Source organism: Nymphalis io, chromosome 19 (genome assembly GCF_905147045.1).
Source record: "Nymphalis io chromosome 19, ilAglIoxx1.1, whole genome shotgun sequence".
Lineage (NCBI taxonomy): Eukaryota > Metazoa > Arthropoda > Insecta > Lepidoptera > Nymphalidae > Nymphalis > Nymphalis io.
The window spans coordinates 1,624,782-1,641,685 of record NC_065906.1 but is presented as its reverse complement, the minus strand read 5'-3'; the positions used below and the strand labels follow the sequence as shown (position 1 = coordinate 1,641,685).

Below are 16,904 nucleotides of genomic sequence, written 5' to 3'. Positions count from 1 at the left end.
AACATATGCAGTTTATTTGATATGAAAAGTTTATTGAACTTGTAAGCTCTTGTGTAAACTACACGTCAACAAATTGAATTCAAAGATTGCAGGGTTGCCAAAAATCTGTATCTTATATGATTAAATGTTAAACTTTCTGCCGAGCCTTGTACGAGCGGTTTCTGGCATTTCGCCAGCAACGCAATGTTGCCAGCCATTGAGATACTGACATTTAGATATTTTTTAGAGAAATATTACCATCGATATATAAATTTAGAAAGAAATTTTAAACAAATATTCAATTCATATTTTTCTGTTCCCCATACTAATTATTATTAAACATTGAATTTTTAATTTTTCAACGTTTTAAAATTTGTTTTGATTTAAAACAGTAATTATCCTGTTACTATTTACGTTATAAATGACTGCGCCGAAAAAATTTATTGGGTTATCCTGTCGAAGATTCTCAGTAGTAGCCCGGAGTCTAAAAGGTGAAAGTGAGTATTTCCATGCCTTGGAGACCTCCAGCGCCCAGCCCCTGAACTCTTTCTGGCCGTGACGGATTGCCGATAATGCATCTGTGTTCGTTACTTATCCTTATGGCTTTTCTATCCTATGTGACATTCGCGAAATAATGCGTGGTCTGTCGCTGTTAGTAATAAAGCAACCTCGGCATGCAATTTGATATTCGCTATTTTATGTATTTGTAATTAAGTGCAATAAAGTTTTTATGTATTTGTTACGATATCAATTAACGAAATAAAACACACCTTTTCTGTTTATTATACTTTTTTGAGAAATCCAAACCTTTTCTCTGTAGTGCTATAATAACGATGATATTTGATGACAGTTAAACTCGAATAATGTTGTAGTTTTATAATTTGACGACAGAAAAGGCAAAGGTATTAATTTATACAGAATGGAGGGGTACAATATTGAAAATAAAATCACACTGACGAGCTCTCCCTAACCCATTAATAATAAAGATACCCATATTCTATATCGTATTCAAGATAATCTTTAGGTTTTATTGGTTCACGGCGACGAGTCTTAAGCATGCTCATTAAATCTGGGTAAGCTTCTATTAGCATTTTCTTATTTTGCCTACTAATCGTACCGTTTACAGCTATATTTCTAAATGATGAATTCCTCGCGTACTGTTGATTCATGTCTTTTATTTCGTTCAAACGCTTTAGTAACCCTGCATCTATTTTAGTTAGCTCAAGTTCATGGATGTCTTGTACCGCCTTCCTATCTTTTATGTATCTTTTCTTCATTTCCTTTATAAACTTCTTCAGCTGCTTCGTCTTCCTCTTCCTCGCTGTCGTTCCATTTCTGAATGATCTGTTCAATACTTTACTAATTTCTCGTATGATTTTCCGTATAGTTCTCTTTATTCTCCGCTTTCGTTTCTTCCTCTCTCTTAATCTCCTTTTCCTATCTCGACCTTTTTTTCGTCTTTTCCGTTCTTTAGATCCTCTGTTCCTATTCTTTTTTTCTTCTGAGTCTGTAGCTAAACTGGAATCAGCGAATGACACGTCGATACCAGCGTACATGTCGTAAGTGGTTATTTGTAAAGCGCAACATATAAATTTCGTTCGACCACAAAAGTAGTCGCCACGATATATGCGGTACTCTGCCTCGCATTCCATAGGCAGCATGCATGATCCCCAAGGCGCGTCGTGTTGGTTTGGATCTCCACAGGGAACACCCCACGGTCCTTAAATTTCAACGTATAAAAAACTAGATAATAAAATGGTATAGTAAATAATGATGTTCTCCTGCTCAATTTCGTAGATAACTACTAAGGTAATATTATAGGGCGTAAGTGTGTGCGATGTACATGTGGATTATGTACACATTTTACACATGTACTTTCGTAACAGAAAAACCTTTAACATTTTATTGGCCCATCTGGCGTTTGAACCTAGCGCTTTGATATTTGCAAACTTATAATATGGCCACTAGGGTAACGAGACACATATTTTAATATTTATAACTGATATTTTATATTAAATACATATTCATACTTAGTAATTGTAAGTTGGAGGTGTGTACACTTCCGTACCTCGGAAAGCACGTAAAGCCGTTGGTCTTGCACCTGAACTCTTTCCAGTCGTGTCGGATTGCCGTCTCATCGGATTATGGGAGTTAGGGAATAGAGAGTGCACCTGTGTTTGCGCACACTTGTGCACTATAATATTTCCTGCGTAGTTGGCTAATCTCTCTTGAGATTGGCCGCCGTGGCCGAAATCGGTCTGGAGGATATTATTATTATTACTTAGTAATACATAGAAAAAAAAGTTAAACTCTTAGTTAACTAGAATATACAAAAAAGGTCTTGAAACTTTAAACATTACATAAGGCAAAACATTTTTGCGTCAGATACGTTAAATATAGAATAATAAATAACATGTTCTTACTCGCAGCGATCATATTGACTTTGTCCCCTTTTGGTATTGAGGAGTTGATGGCTTCCAACTTCTTTTGCAACCAATGCTCTTTCCATTCGTCCTTCCAATTCTTCATTTCTATACTAGAACTTGCCGAATCACTCGTAGTATCAGAACTCTCCGCTCTTCTGCCGTCGTATTTTGATCTTTTTTTCTCATAATTTCTTATTGAATTTCTTAGATACCGCTGTTTATCCGAATTTAAATTGTGTTTATCATAAATACTTTTTAATTCATCATTTTTAATTATTTTTTTATCTCCTGTGTATTTAGGATGTTCGTTTAATTTTTTATACATTTTTTTCGATCCATCTTTAAAAAAATGTTTTCGTTTATCAATTTTATATGTTGACGATATTGCATTATCATTTATATCTGCAAAATGCCTTGCATATATAATTGCTGTGTAAATTATTATTAAATACAAAATCGCCCTCATTTTACGTTCACAGGACTAAAAATATTCAGTGACGAATTATCAATTTATTCTGTAATAAAATTATTTTATAATGGCAACCATAAAATTTTAAACATCAAACTTTTTCATTACCTATTCGAAATGTTTTATACAATGTTTATTACATTTTTTTGATATAAGTTTTCAACATTTCGAAGAAATTTTCAGTCCTATTTTTTCTTATTTTGTATATATGTATAATATTATAATAGGTAATCGCAATATTAAATATAATTTGAAAAAAACTATTATGTTCAAAAAAAAGGTTAAGTATTACTATTACAGTTATTTATATAACTATCACTTTATTTTTTTATGTTATAGGCAGGCGGACAAGCAAATGTGGCACCTGATGGTAAGTGGTCATCACCACTCATAGACATTGGCGATGTAAGAAATAATAACTATTTCTCACTTCACCAATGCGCCACCAACCTTGGGAAAATAAGAATCTTATTTAAATAAGAATTATTTTCATTGATGACGTAAGTATAGTATACAAAATAAAAATAAATTAAGGTACCTACTGTACAAATCATAACTACGTAGAGTGATGGCAAGATTTGGACTCTACTACCACTTACCATCAGGTGGAGTAGAGTCATTTGCCCTCCCGGCGAATATAAAAAAAAAAGAAAGATGCAGTACTACAAACGCAAAAACTTCTTCAAGCTGATTTGAAAGTAGAAATATTATGTTATTTATACAAAATTGGATAAAAAATTGAAAATTTTGTTTTATACTAATGTTCGCACATTGGCTTATTCGACCATAATTATAATTGAATAGGGAGGAAAACATACTATGAATTAGTATGTTTGTTTTTTTTTATTATTGATAAGTTTTTTTTATTATTGGTAAGTTATTATTGATAATTGATAGTGGGTATTCCGGCGCGCTCTGCTCTGTTGCTACACATTATGTACTCCACCACTTCATGCATAAATAAGATTTTCCAGCAAAAAAAAAATAATAAAAAAAAGACTAGGCACTATATTGTTAACAATAGCGTGCCTAAAACGAATGCAAAATAACGCCATTTTAAAATACTACACGAGTAATCCGATTCCGAAATGAAAGACCAAATTTTATTTTATTCAAAAGTCAAGTGCTTGCGTTTGAATTTGATTTATAGCGGGAGGCTCATGCATTATGTAATATAGCTTTATCTGTGACCTATCGTGGCGGCTGGCGCTAAATCACTAAGGGTGACGCATACTAGAAATATTGAGTGAGTTTAAAAACTACTTTAAATAAATAATTAAAAAAAATACATTTTTTTTATTTATTTGTATGTAAGCAAAAGGGGACAAATGGGGCACCTGATAGTCAACTACCTACATACATACATTACGTACATACGTACATACAATTTCATTTTTAATCTTTCAAGCGCTACATTATATATTATCTATAACCCTCTAGAAGACCAGAAAGCGCGGAAAAAGACATTATTTAAATAATATATTTTTGATTACTCGAGTGAAAACTTAAAAGAATTGATCAATAATCTGGGTTCAATTAACTCGATTGTCATTTGACATATATGTACAAACTATGTGCAGTAAAAAAGCCATAATTAATTCACAATTTATCACAATTTGTTTTTTTCTAGAACCTTCCAAAAATAGCAATATTCAATATTTTACACACCTAGTGTGTGTGTAAAATATTGACAGTCAGCGGCTGACTATATGTTAGATGTGATCTACCTTAGATTCAATACCAGTGCTTTTACTGGGTAAGATGTGGTTTGCAGTTGGAATTCATACCTTTGCCTGTGTCTATGGACAGCCCCTAGTAGTAACCACTTACCATCCGGTGGCCAATTGCCACTATTTCAAAAATCATTGATTAGTTATTTGACGGTATATTCGCAGCAAATAGAACAACTTACATTTGAAACGGAGAATCGTACTTAGCATTAACAAAAATACACAGTACACAAAAAAAAGGAAAAAAAAAGAGTTTGCAGATAAATCGCTAATTGCCGACAAACAAGCCGTGCATTTTGATTACTTAAAACAATAATTTATAGATAAAATAAAAACTTTATTTCTTAATTAAATAATTAAAAAATACAAGAGGAACTGTTTTTTTATTTCATCAGACTTTTATATAAGACAAATTGAGCTTACGAAAAATAAAAATAAATGCAAAATTGTTAATAAACATATGTAGTGTTTAAACATTTTTTTTTAATTTAAAGAAAGATTAACCTTAATCAATAATTCTCCCATCTCTCTGGCAGGTTTTTTTAATACTCAGATAATAATATTCAAATTAACTACCAATGGCAATATTAAATAAAGTCAATTTACAATTTCTACAATAGCTTCAGGATTCTCTAGCCATAGTCTATGACTTTTCCCTTTATTGGCTGGAAAATATTTATTCATCTTACAAGTATTACAAGTCAACTGAATGAGTTTTCTTTTGTTTTCATTTTTTATCTTGACTCTTGCCGATTTTTTGTCTATGAGTATACAGTGGCACTTCTTGCATAATTGTCTCTTTATGTCTGGATGTCTGGAAGAAAAATTTAACTTATTATATGTCTGCCTAATGAAAAATAAATCAAGAATGAATGAGGCTAGTACCTAAAAGCCTACTAGATGTCAAATCTAACAATCATAAAAATCAAGCCCCAAGCTCAGGTGAATGGATGCAGTCAAATAAATCTGAAAGAAATAATTGTGAATAACCAAGATAGCTAAACTAAGGCCAGACCACACACGGCTGTAATGCCTTAGATGATGATGGATGAAAAATAAATATGTCTGAAATAGCTGATTACACTAAAATAAAATGAAAAATAAAATTAAACTAGTGGACAATTAGAAACATATACAAGCGTATCACAAATATAATGGAAGGCTTGAAGGAAAGTAGAAAATGGTGTGAAATCTACATCATTAAAACTTATTTATTTGTTAATGTAAATAATTAACAAACACATTAACAATTGACCAAACAAACAATTTATCCAGTTACTTAGCATAATAATTGTTTTCCAGTTTTAAGCATCATGTGTAGGAAATAAATATTTATATGACACTTCACAATTTAATAATTGTAAAAAATTTAAATCATTATTTCATGTTACATAGATATAAATACACAAGACAGAATTATAGATATTGATGTACATATCTTTTATATAAGTACTAGTATTTTACTTAAAGCTTTGCTCATATTATAATTCAGAATTGGTATATGCAATTTCTATGGCTCTTTTTTCAAAAGTTAAGGATTTTCATACAAACTCTTACCCCTACCAATCAAATCAATAATCCTTTCTTAATGCTAGCCTACCTAGTGTAAAAGAAACCCGTGCAAATTTCCATGATGCTAGTCGTTTGGGCTGTACGTGGCTATGTCATTCTATCAGTCAGTTATTCTATTATACATATGTAGATATAAATATTATTCCTTGATCACTTACTTAGATTTATGTGTTAGAAATACTTATTTATGTACTTCATTTAATATATTTAATAATAACATATTTCTATATTGTATTTGATTTAATATAAATATAATCGGTTTATGAACATCATTGGTATTGTTTGGTAAAAAAAAGTTAAAAAAATAGTTTTTCCCGCGCATATATAAAAAAATGGAGAACTGAAAGATTGTCATCGAATTTACAATATATGATATTTTGTTATAATTAAATTTCAAATATCTCATACGTTATTATATTAAAGATATTAAAATTAACACATAATAAAATTTATTACTTCTACTGGTGTATTTATTTTATGTAAGCATGTTTGTTTCTGGACTACTACCATCAATGTACAATTGATAGCGCCATTCAATAATAAAAACACTTACATTTATGCTGGCTGGTTAGAATGTACAATAATAAATAAAGCAAAAAAAAACTTACATTTTCAAAACATTTTTCTTTGCCACACTAAGTGCGAGATTCCCGTAGTAAGCAGACAATGCTGGGTTCTTTTCTACTACTTTTTTACTTATCTGTAAAAAGAATAAACGATGTATTTGAGTTTAAAAATATTAAATATTTAAAATAAATTTCAAAAAAGTTTTCTTACTTGGTAAAGAAAATTAATTCTTTGCAAGCAATCATTCCCTTGTATTTTTTTCATTTTAGACTTCAACAATAACTCTGTTTTTATAGCTTTTTAATTTAAAAAAAAAAATTCTTTGTATTCAAAAAATAAATGACATGGTCCATGACATTGATAGTTGACACTGACATTAAACTTATTTTTATTTATTATTTTGTGTAATCTTTTACTAAATAAATCAAAGAGTAAAATAACAATATATATCATATTAATAAATACATATATATTAATGAAGATATAAATAATATAGAAATATCTGTAATGATTGCCTTTCACGTTTGCTCGTTTGTTTGCTATATTTTTCTAAGCTATAAATTGGATTTTAATAGAGGTATTTTGTTAACGACGGGATATACATTTTAAAACAGCGTTCTTTTTCAAGTTAAAATGGAAAACATAACACTAAATTTATTTTTTAAGAGCTTGATGCAGTTCTTGAAATGATAGCTGCCATATTGAATATATTATTATTCTTTTACGCTAGAGTAAAAAAGATAAGAAAACTAATACTGTGCCTCCCTTACTTCAAATTTCCGATTAATTATTTTTATAAAATGCATATGACATAACAGAAATTATAAATTTATGACTTTGGGAAAAACAAAATAATTTTAGGAAACACTGAAATAAATTTGACATTGACAGAAAAACTTAATAAATTGTTATACAAGTGCAATTAATCTAGTTTAAAATAATAAAAATTGAAATACGCGATATTGAGATCTATAATAAAATTTATATCAATAAATAGTAATTACCTTTATAAATATTTTTTATGTGTTGTACATTCAATAATTACTTGTTCAATCGTTACTTGAATATTTCTAAGAAACATTGCTATGTTGCCAAAAAACCGTGCTGTTTTATCTAGATTTAAAAATAGGAGTAAATACTATTATAAATATCTTTCATCTCAATCAAGTGTAGGTGAAATTGATGTTCCCTTTTCAAATGGGTGAGTTTAAAGAAAAGTTAGGTTATGTCGATATAATACTACTTGAGAAAAATTGAAAGGATATGGATATGATTATTTTATAATATAGTGCTTATTTGCAGAATATCTCTTAAGCTATCCACTGGAAAATATGCTCGGTTTGCTGACGGAGCATGTGTGGCCACACTCGGGAACACTAGTGTACTCTCTACAGTTGTATCTAAAGCTAAACAAAGTTCTAGTTCTTTCCTTCCACTGGTTGTAGATTATAGACAAAAGGCAGCAGCCGCTGGCAGAATACCGACAAACTTTCTAAGAAAAGAACTAGGTAAATGAAAATACAAAAATTATGTAAAAATATATATATATATATAATAAATATTAGTTTTATTTGATAACTGCATTATTCTATTTACAGTCCTTTATATATTCTATATATATAACAAACTTGGCTTTGACTTTCTTGTAAATGTATGAATGTTACCGATACAAAATCAAAAACATACAATAAAAAATATTAATATGTTAAATATATGATGCTTTGGGTAAAGGTTTACACCTTTGTGCAGACCTGGGTACCACTCCCACATATTCATTCATCTAAAATTAATCATGCCTATAAAATTAAAAAAAAACTTAATCATTTTTATGTTCCAGGACCAACAGAGCGTGAGATTTTAACATCAAGATTGATAGATAGATCACTGCGACCATTGTTCCCACAAAATTATTTCTTTGATACTCAAATAGTGTGCAATATGCTAGCTGTCGATGGAACCAATTCGCCTGAAACTGTTGCTATTAATGCAGCCAGTGCTGCACTAGCCCTTTCAGATGTTCCATGGAACGGTCCTGTCGGGGCTGTTAGGTAATATGAATTCAAAATGCAGCAAATGAAAAATTAAAAGACTATTTACAAGACTTGTATCAAGTTAATCAAATTTTTATTGTATTATTATATACAATTGAACTCTTGTAAAATTAACTGCATTATTAAGATATTATAAGACTTTTTTACTGATAACAAAAAGCTAATGTTAGAATGTTAAAACATTTTACAGACTCGGTCAGATAGACAATGAACTAATCATAAACCCTACTAGAAGGGACCTAGAGCAGTCTTCATTAAACCTAGTCGTTGCAGCAACAACTGGCAATTTAGTGGTGATGTTGGAAGGTCATGCTAATATCATCCTGCAACAAGATCTGCTCAAGGCCATCAAACTAGGTATGAATGTAAGTCAAATTTGCTGTTATACTTTAATGTATACGTAATTAACGACCTATAAATGTCCCATTGCTGGGTTAAGACCTCCATTTAGGAAGCTATGGAACTTATTTAACCGTGCTGTTCCGGTGCAATGTTTTTCTTCACTTCAGTATATAAGGAATTGTAAACACAAATTCACTAACGAAAACAGTATTTATTGCCAAGTTGTTTATATGTAATTTTACTAGTTTTCTTTTTAATAGTATTGAGTAATCATAAATGTACTGTTTCTTTGGCAATTAAAAAAAAGGTCCATATTGTTCAAAAATGTCATGGTTGCTTATAAAAAAGTGTCTAATACTTGTCTTTCATATGATTTTGTAATTTCAGGTACCAAAGAAGCGCAAACCATAGTTAGGAGTATAGAGAAATTACAGAAAACTTATGGTAAAATGAAAAGGGAATATGAAGTTCAACCGCCGATAGATCAGAGTATTGTAGATTCTGTCAAGACTTTGTCTTCTATGAAGATTAGAGAAATATTAAGGTACTTATACTCTTAACTAATTATACTCTGGAATAAGCTCCATACCTTCTCCTCAAAAAGGGTCCTCAGCCCAGCTGTGGGACATTCACAGGCTGTTAATAAATATACTCTTAAAGGTTACTTTATTAAATTTTAATTTAATTTCTATGGAATCAATATTGGTATATAAAATTAATAAATATTGGTATATTTCCTTGAGATAATAGACACCATTTGACTAATCGCCATAACATATATGTGTAAGTACATTATATCTTATGTTATGAAGAAGGTTTTCATTATATCTACTTTGTTGTAACTCGCTGCTAGAATTCCTCTGCAGCACATTAACTTCTATAACAAACCAAATGAAATAAAAAATTACTTTACTTATTGATTGTTAAGTTAGAAACTACCATCAGTTCGGAAACGAGATACCCTGAGCCAAGAAAACCATTTTTATAAATCAAGTCTTTCCATTGTTTTGTAAAATGTGTTCAAGAATTAAAATTTACTGGTGGTAGGGCTTTGTGCAAGCACGTCTGGGTAGGTACCACCCACTCATCAGATATTCTACCGCAAAACAGCAATACTTGATATTGTTGTGTTTCGGTTTGAAGGGTGAGTGAGCCAGTGTAATTACAGGCACAAGGGACATAACATCTTAGTTCCCAAGGTTGGTAGCGCATTGGTGATGTGATCGATGGTTAACATTTCTTACAATGCCAATGTCTATGGGCGTTGGTGATCACTTTTTTATATATATATATATATATTTGCCGGGAGGGCAAATGACTACTCCACCTGATGTGTAAGTGGTAGTAGAGTCCAAAGGCGACGACGGCCAGTACAGACGGGAAAAACGTTCTGCACTAGCCGCCTTCGCCTTGTCGGCCCGCAAGATGCCTCTTCACGCCTCGTTTGAAGGAACCCGGGTTGTAAGAGGAGGGAAACACGTGAGCTGGTACGGAATTCCATTTTTTGGAAGTGCGACAAAGAAAGGAGTTGTTAAATTTCTTTGTTCGCGATGGAATTGATGTCACCGTTAGGCGGTGACATCGAGAACCAGCTCGCGTGGACTTAAGAAGGAAGGGGGAAGCAGGAATTAGAGAGAATAATTCCTCAGAGCACTCGCCGTGATACAGTCGATAGAAAGCGCCCGCTGACTGACCCGCCGGACGGAAGGGCCCCCGAACCCCCCCGAAAGTGGCCGCCGGGACCCCACCTTCCGGTCACCAATCGGCACGACGGTCCACCCCGAGATTATGCGTGGCCTGGTGGGGCAGCCTCGCGAGCTGGTTAGGCACGCACGGGCCCCTGTACTATGCAACAGGCGGCCAGCGGAACAGCCGTTTCTTCAGGTCTCCCTGTCCGGCAGGTCAATACAGTTTCCCCGGCATTGGTTCAACAGCCGTCTCCACTGAACCAACACCCATCGCGACAATACTCGCTCGGGCACTGGCTGTACGCTGGCTGACCTCGAAACGCGGCTGCTAGCCACTTCACAAGTTTTTCACCATGCGTACAGTGGTAACAAGTCAGGCGGATGTTTAACATCCTACCACCAGATGGTCGCTCAGATATCCCTTAGTCGCCTCTTACGACACCCATGGGAACGAGAGGGGCAGTGAAATGTATTTCCTTCTCCGTCCCTACACGGATAACTTAACATCAGGTGGCCCATATGTTCGTCCGCCTTCCTATTCTATAAAAAAAAATATCCTAATATGTCTAACACTCCTTTATAGTGACTTCAGTCATGATAAGACGTCACGTGACAATGCGATATCCGAGCTCCGGCAGACGGTCCTCAACCAGCTAAGGGATACGGAAGCGGACGTGACCTTGCTCCAGGACTGTTTCAACTCAAACCTAAAGCAGATATTCAGGGACATGATATTTGAAACGGATGTCAGGTGTGATGGACGAGGATTGGACGAACTGAGGAAGATCACGTGTGAGGTATCAGGTTTCATTGGATACATACAGATCTTGAATACAAAAATATTTTATATTTAAACCACTGTCTATTTTTATACTTTTTAGTACAAAAAATGACAATAATTTACCCAATTAAGTAAAAAAACATATTGATTGCCTCTTCAACTTATAAGGCTATAAGATTCCGAGATCCTTGACTCAAATACGAGGCCGGGACCAATTACGGCTGTTTAATAAGTCAAGGTTTTATTATAATTAGTTATTAAAACATAGTTTACTTAAAATTGTTTGTTTAATTTTCTTCTATCAAGTTTAAAACACTTTATTGTTTATCTTCAGGCGGGTCTCTACGAACCCCTCCACGGCAGCGCGGTGTTCCAGCGCGGACAGACTCAAGTGCTGTGTACGGTCGCATTCGACTCACCAGAGAGCGCTCTTAAAATGGATACACTCACCATGATCACGAGGTTCTTATTATTTAATTTTTTCCTATAAAATAGTCGCATGTCGTCCAAGCTTCCTTCATACTAAATTTCGGTTAAAAATATATTAACAGTGGGGTTAAAGAGAAGAACTTCTTCCTCCACTACGAGTTCCCGTCGTACGCGACGGGCGAGGTGGGGCGCATGGGGGGGCCGGGGCGGCGCGAGGCGGGGCACGGCGCGCTCGCCGAGCGGGGGCTGCTACCCGTCGTGCCCCAGCAGAACTGCACCGTCAGGCTCACCGCTGAGGTGCTGGAAAGCAATGGTGAGTGAGTCCTATCGAACTTATTATTTGAAATTAAAGCGATTTTGTGACGTAAAGTGATACTAGAAAAAATAAATTTACATTAGCAGCAATATGTAAATGTCCCACGGCTGGGCAAAGATCTTTTCATAAGCGAAATGCTCGGAGTTTATCCTACCATGGTTGATATATGTGGACTTGCAATTGTCACATGCAGGTTTCCTCACGACGTTTTCCTTAATGTAACACAAGTTGAGCGCGCCCCGGTCCCCCAGGCTCGAGCTCCATGGCGTCGGTGTGCGCGGGCTCGCTGGCGCTGCTGGACGCGGGCGTGGCGCTGGCGGCGCCGGCGGCCGGCGTGGCCGTGGGGCTCGTGACGCGCGACAACGACTACCGGATACTCACCGACCTCCTGGTTTGTACTGATCACTATACTCTATCTCTCTTTCTCTCCCACTCTCTCTCTCTTTCTTTTTGTTTATTTTAAGACGGTAGTCATATGATTGGGCCTGATTGAGTACACCTTCACATAACCACTGGTATACTCGTTCTTCGCTCTCCCTTAGCTTATCCCATATATTTGGATCCGAAGCGATGGGTTTTATTTATCACACTACCAGTAAAATATTTCACAAACAACTCTGGTGACCTGTTGGCTTTTTGTGACGATGTTATTGTTTTCACCGAGCAGGATCAAATTTTCTAGACAAAAATACTTTTTTTAACCATAACAAACTAAGCATTCATTCTCCCATAAAATAATGAAACAGATAATTATTCACTATATATACATATATAAAAAATTAAGCACAATAACTACTTACCTAAATACTCCACCCCCAGGGTATAGAAGACTATATGGGCGATATGGACTTCAAGGTAGCGGGTACCAAGAAAGGCGTAACAGCTTTACAAGCTGACGTCAAACTGCCGGGACTTCCCCTGAAAATAGTCATGGAATCCGTCCAAAAGGCATGCGACGCCAAGAGCAAGGTCATTGATATTATGAACCAATGTATAGATAAGCCGAGGTGAGTTGAACGCAATATTATTATTGAATTGTATTAATTGCACTTTAGAATTCAATCCGTTGCCAATAATAAATCCCTAATAGTCGTCGCGTTATTATTTTAATCACCAAATATAAATTAGACTTTAATCCGTCAACCCACACACATTTTAAATAATTCGATAACAGATAGAATTCAAAACATCGATAACAGTTATATACATATACGTAAGTATATACTTAGCCTGTATAATGTGTAGTGCAAAACTATTAGAAAATCGTTTGAATTATGTACGTATAAGTTTTGTTTATCTTTACCTCCTCTTGGAATTGGACTTTATATTATATTATCAACAGCATTCAAAGTAGTAAACATTTTAGCATAATTGGTTGCGTAACTGATTTTATTTCAGTTGTGAAATTCAGCTCATACACTTACAGGTTTAAATTAAGAACTTAGTTTTCCATAGATTAAAAAAATAATCGATTTTATTATTGATGTGTTAACATCTTAGCGCTCAGTACACGCTAGCTGAATCTTCGAACGCTAGACGAGTAAGCGTAAGATTTCGAGCGTCAGATGACGTCGGCGTAAAAATTGTTATTGTAAATGCGTTAGTGTGTGCAATACATGAGCACACATTAATTCTCGTGAGTACCTTGGCACACACACTTTTTTTTATCGAATGGCGATTGATAAATCGATTTTGATTGTTTAAATTATTAGACAAATTCACAGCTTATTTTGATTTAACGTTTTTCATTTATTGTGTAGTAGTTTAAAACATGGACTTTCTTTCAAGGCAAGACCGTAAAGACAATATGCCAGTGATCGAGGAAATGGAGGTCGAAGTCCACAAGCGAGCCAAGCTACTCGGAGTCGGCGGCTCTAATCTGAAGAAGCTGTATTTGGAGACCGGGGTTCAGGTACTGTACGCTCTACTAAACTTACTGTCTCGTGGGTCTAGTATCTAACTTATGTGGCCATTGATTCAGCGAGGCTGTATTAGAATTGCGGTTGGGGGATAAAAAACAGTTTTTTTTCACTCATATAATTTTTCTTTTGAAAATTGGCAATGATACACTCCTGTGCTTCGGAAAGCATGTAAAGTTGTTGGTCGTGCGCCAATGACCTCTCCGGCTTGCCTTCCACCTGGATTATGAAAGGGTAAATAAAATGCGTGTTTTCACACACACATTGATCTCTGATAGTCCATAATAGCCGATATTCAGTTAGTAAACCGCGCTATTAAACGGCGGTTCCTCTTTCCAGATCAGCCCGATCGACGAGACGCGCTACAGCGTGTTCGCGCCGTCGAGCGCCGCGCTGGACGAGGCGCGCGCCCGCCTGCAGCGCGCGCTCAGCGCCGACCGCGCGCCCGACCTCGAGTTCGGCGCCGTCTACAGCGCCAAGGTACGCTGCCGGCCGCACGCGCACACTGCGGGCCGCACGCGCACACACTGCGGGCCGCACGCGCACACACTGCGGGCCGCACGCGCACACACTGCGGGCCGCACGCGCACACACTGCGGGCCGCACGCGCACACACTGCGGGCCGCACGCGCACACTGCGGGCCGCACGCGCACACACTGCGGGCCGCACGCGCACACACTGCGGGCCGCACGCGCACACACTGCGGGCCGCACGCGCACACACTGCGGGCCGCACGCGCACACACTGCGGGCCGCACGCGCACACACTGCGGCGCCCGCATACGCACACACTGCGGCCCGCACACGCACACACTGCGGCGCCCGCATACGCACACACTGCGGCCCGCACACGCACACACTGCGGCCCGCACACGCACACACTGCGGCGCCGCACACGTACACACTGCGGGCCGCACACGCACGCACTGCGGCGCCGACACTCGCACACACTGCAGTGCCGACACTCGCACACACTGCAGCGCCGACACTCGCGGACCATTTCACTCGCTCAAAATATGCATCGGTTCCAGGTGGTGGAGGTGAGGGACATCGGCGTACTGGTGACGTTGTACGCGGGAATGTCCCCCGCGCTCGTGCATAACACACAACTTGATCACAGAAAGGTATGGTTATAATCTTACTGGCATGTAAAGTGTTTATATCAATGTAGAGGAGTATCACCGGTTATAAATGTCAGGATAGGACATGTAGCTAAGTACTGGGTAACGTATACCTCCTTTTTGGTTATGCAGTCTTATTTTATGGCCCGGATTTAATTAAGTTTAGCTTAGTTACTTTAAGTAATAGATGAAATCAACCATTTAATTATATATTTTTTCAGATTATGCATCCTTCGGTCTTAGGACTAGACGTAGGGTCAGAGATTCAAGTGAAATACTTCGGCCGGGACCCAGTGTCAGGGCAGCTTCGTCTCTCACGGAAAGTCCTCTCGTCTCCCCCGCCGGGGATCGTCAGGAAATTGGACAAGAGCTAAAAAACTGGAGTAATAAAATAAGAGACTGAAAATAAGTGCTAGTGTTTTGAAGTTAGACGTCTAGTGTCAAGCATTTTTTAACGTCTGATAGACGCTAGTGTGATAAAAACCTAAACTCAAAATAAATCGTTGAAGCGTCTTTGAAAATGGAACCTTATATCTGAAGATTAATTTGTATATTGCCATAAAAATATATCGTCTTCAGAATATGTGATTGTAAATGAAATGTTAATTAAAAATACGCTAATTTTGCGTAAATATTTCAAATTTAAGTTTTAATAAAGTTTAAATAATTAACCGTGTTTAATTGCTACATCTCAATGTTTTTGATGGTTTAAATAAACCGACCACAAAGCGTAAAAGCAAATTATCTGGAATTATATTAATTGAAATAAAATTTAATTTATATTATAATGTTTCGAATACTTGCAGCCTTTACTTATAAACGTTTCTTAGCGATTGTTAAGTCAAACACTTATTACACTGACGAAAGGAAAATATTATATACTGTTAAGGAATTAATTTTATACTCTTAATAGTTAAAAATCATAACTGGACATGTAATAAAAAAAAAACATTTTGTTTTCAGTTTTATTGAAAGAGATAATCTGTACAATCTAAGAAAAATATGTATCACAAAAGGACGTTTGTCGAAGGCACTACAGTACATTTATCCGCGTGATCGTTTATAATAAATATATGAAATAATTTACTCGAAAATGTAAAAATAATATTACATTAATATCAACAAATGTATACTTAAGTCTTATTGACGTTGACATTTATAATAACAATTAATTAACTGTATATATTTGTCTCGTTACATTTCCGAGTAAACTATTCGAACACGCGGCACCTTATAATCTACCAACAAATTGATTGTCAAAAAATAAAGGAATTAATAACAATACTCTATGCCGGCTGCACACGGAGCTACATTATAAAACTGTATACATGCCGTAGCTACATGTGTAGTCGGGTCTGATTAAATACACTTTTTAAATTTACAAAAAAAGAAAAAACACATGTCAAATTCCACATGGTACATACTCGCAGTCTTTGATTTCGTTGTGACTACCAGCATTAATTATTATTACGATTATAATCACTATTTACATTATATTCGATGAAATATTATCA

At 35.7% G+C, this 16,904-nt stretch overlaps 3 protein-coding genes across 5 annotated transcripts; 1 reads left to right on the top strand and 2 right to left on the bottom strand.

The window, feature by feature from the left end:
* Positions 1–840: 840 nt before the first annotated feature.
* Positions 841–2,899, bottom strand: LOC126776214 (uncharacterized). The gene is made up of 2 exons (XM_050498524.1): positions 2,403–2,899; positions 841–1,699 (listed from the first exon to the last, which is right to left on the bottom strand). Exons 1-2 carry the CDS (start codon positions 2,869–2,871, stop codon positions 954–956), a joined length of 1,215 nt encoding a protein of 404 aa, XP_050354481.1. The 5' UTR covers positions 2,872–2,899; the 3' UTR covers positions 841–953.
* Positions 2,900–4,987: 2,088 nt separating this feature from the next.
* LOC126776231 (uncharacterized) lies at positions 4,988–7,095 on the bottom strand. Its single transcript, XM_050498551.1, has 3 exons — positions 6,954–7,095; positions 6,785–6,876; positions 4,988–5,418 (listed from the first exon to the last, which is right to left on the bottom strand). Exons 1-3 carry the CDS (start codon positions 7,005–7,007, stop codon positions 5,202–5,204), a joined length of 363 nt encoding a protein of 120 aa, XP_050354508.1. The 5' UTR covers positions 7,008–7,095; the 3' UTR covers positions 4,988–5,201.
* Positions 7,096–7,639: 544 nt separating this feature from the next.
* Positions 7,640–16,024, top strand: LOC126776203 (polyribonucleotide nucleotidyltransferase 1, mitochondrial). Of its 3 annotated transcripts, none has more exons than XM_050498504.1 (14): positions 7,640–7,944; positions 8,046–8,251; positions 8,581–8,791; positions 8,985–9,151; positions 9,524–9,680; positions 11,408–11,621; positions 11,940–12,067; positions 12,157–12,347; positions 12,602–12,741; positions 13,170–13,357; positions 14,139–14,262; positions 14,609–14,749; positions 15,301–15,393; positions 15,612–16,023. In XM_050498504.1, the coding sequence occupies exons 1-14, from the start codon at positions 7,829–7,831 to the stop codon at positions 15,762–15,764; spliced, it is 2,229 nt and encodes a 742-aa protein (XP_050354461.1). In that variant the 5' UTR covers positions 7,640–7,828; the 3' UTR covers positions 15,765–16,023. The 3 variants fall into 3 exon arrangements, with proteins under 3 accessions (XP_050354461.1, XP_050354462.1, XP_050354463.1); XM_050498505.1 differs by having other exon boundaries at positions 7,857–7,944; positions 8,033–8,251; positions 15,612–16,024; XM_050498506.1 differs by lacking the exons at positions 7,640–7,944; positions 8,046–8,251; positions 8,581–8,791 and having other exon boundaries at positions 9,024–9,159.
* The last annotated feature ends 880 nt before the right edge of the window (positions 16,025–16,904 follow it).

Coding starts and splice junctions, on each gene's coding strand:
- LOC126776214 (XM_050498524.1), bottom strand. CDS start 2,871: ATGAGGGCGATTTTGTATTTAATAATAATTTACACAGCAATTATATAT. Junction 1,700..2,402: donor AGTCAATATGATCGCTGCGA/GTAAGAACATGT, acceptor TTGAAATTTAAG/GACCGTGGGGTGTTCCCTGT.
- LOC126776231 (XM_050498551.1), bottom strand. CDS start 7,007: ATGAAAAAAATACAAGGGAATGATTGCTTGCAAAGAATTAATTTTCTT. Junction 6,877..6,953: donor GAATTAATTTTCTTTACCAA/GTAAGAAAACTT, acceptor TTCTTTTTACAG/ATAAGTAAAAAAGTAGTAGA. Junction 5,419..6,784: donor AAGAAAAATGTTTTGAAAAT/GTAAGTTTTTTT, acceptor TTTTTCTTCCAG/ACATCCAGACATAAAGAGAC.
- LOC126776203 (XM_050498504.1), top strand. CDS start 7,829: ATGTTGCCAAAAAACCGTGCTGTTTTATCTAGATTTAAAAATAGGAGT. Junction 12,068..12,156: donor ACACTCACCATGATCACGAG/GTTCTTATTATT, acceptor ATATATTAACAG/TGGGGTTAAAGAGAAGAACT. Junction 15,394..15,611: donor CACAACTTGATCACAGAAAG/GTATGGTTATAA, acceptor ATATTTTTTCAG/ATTATGCATCCTTCGGTCTT.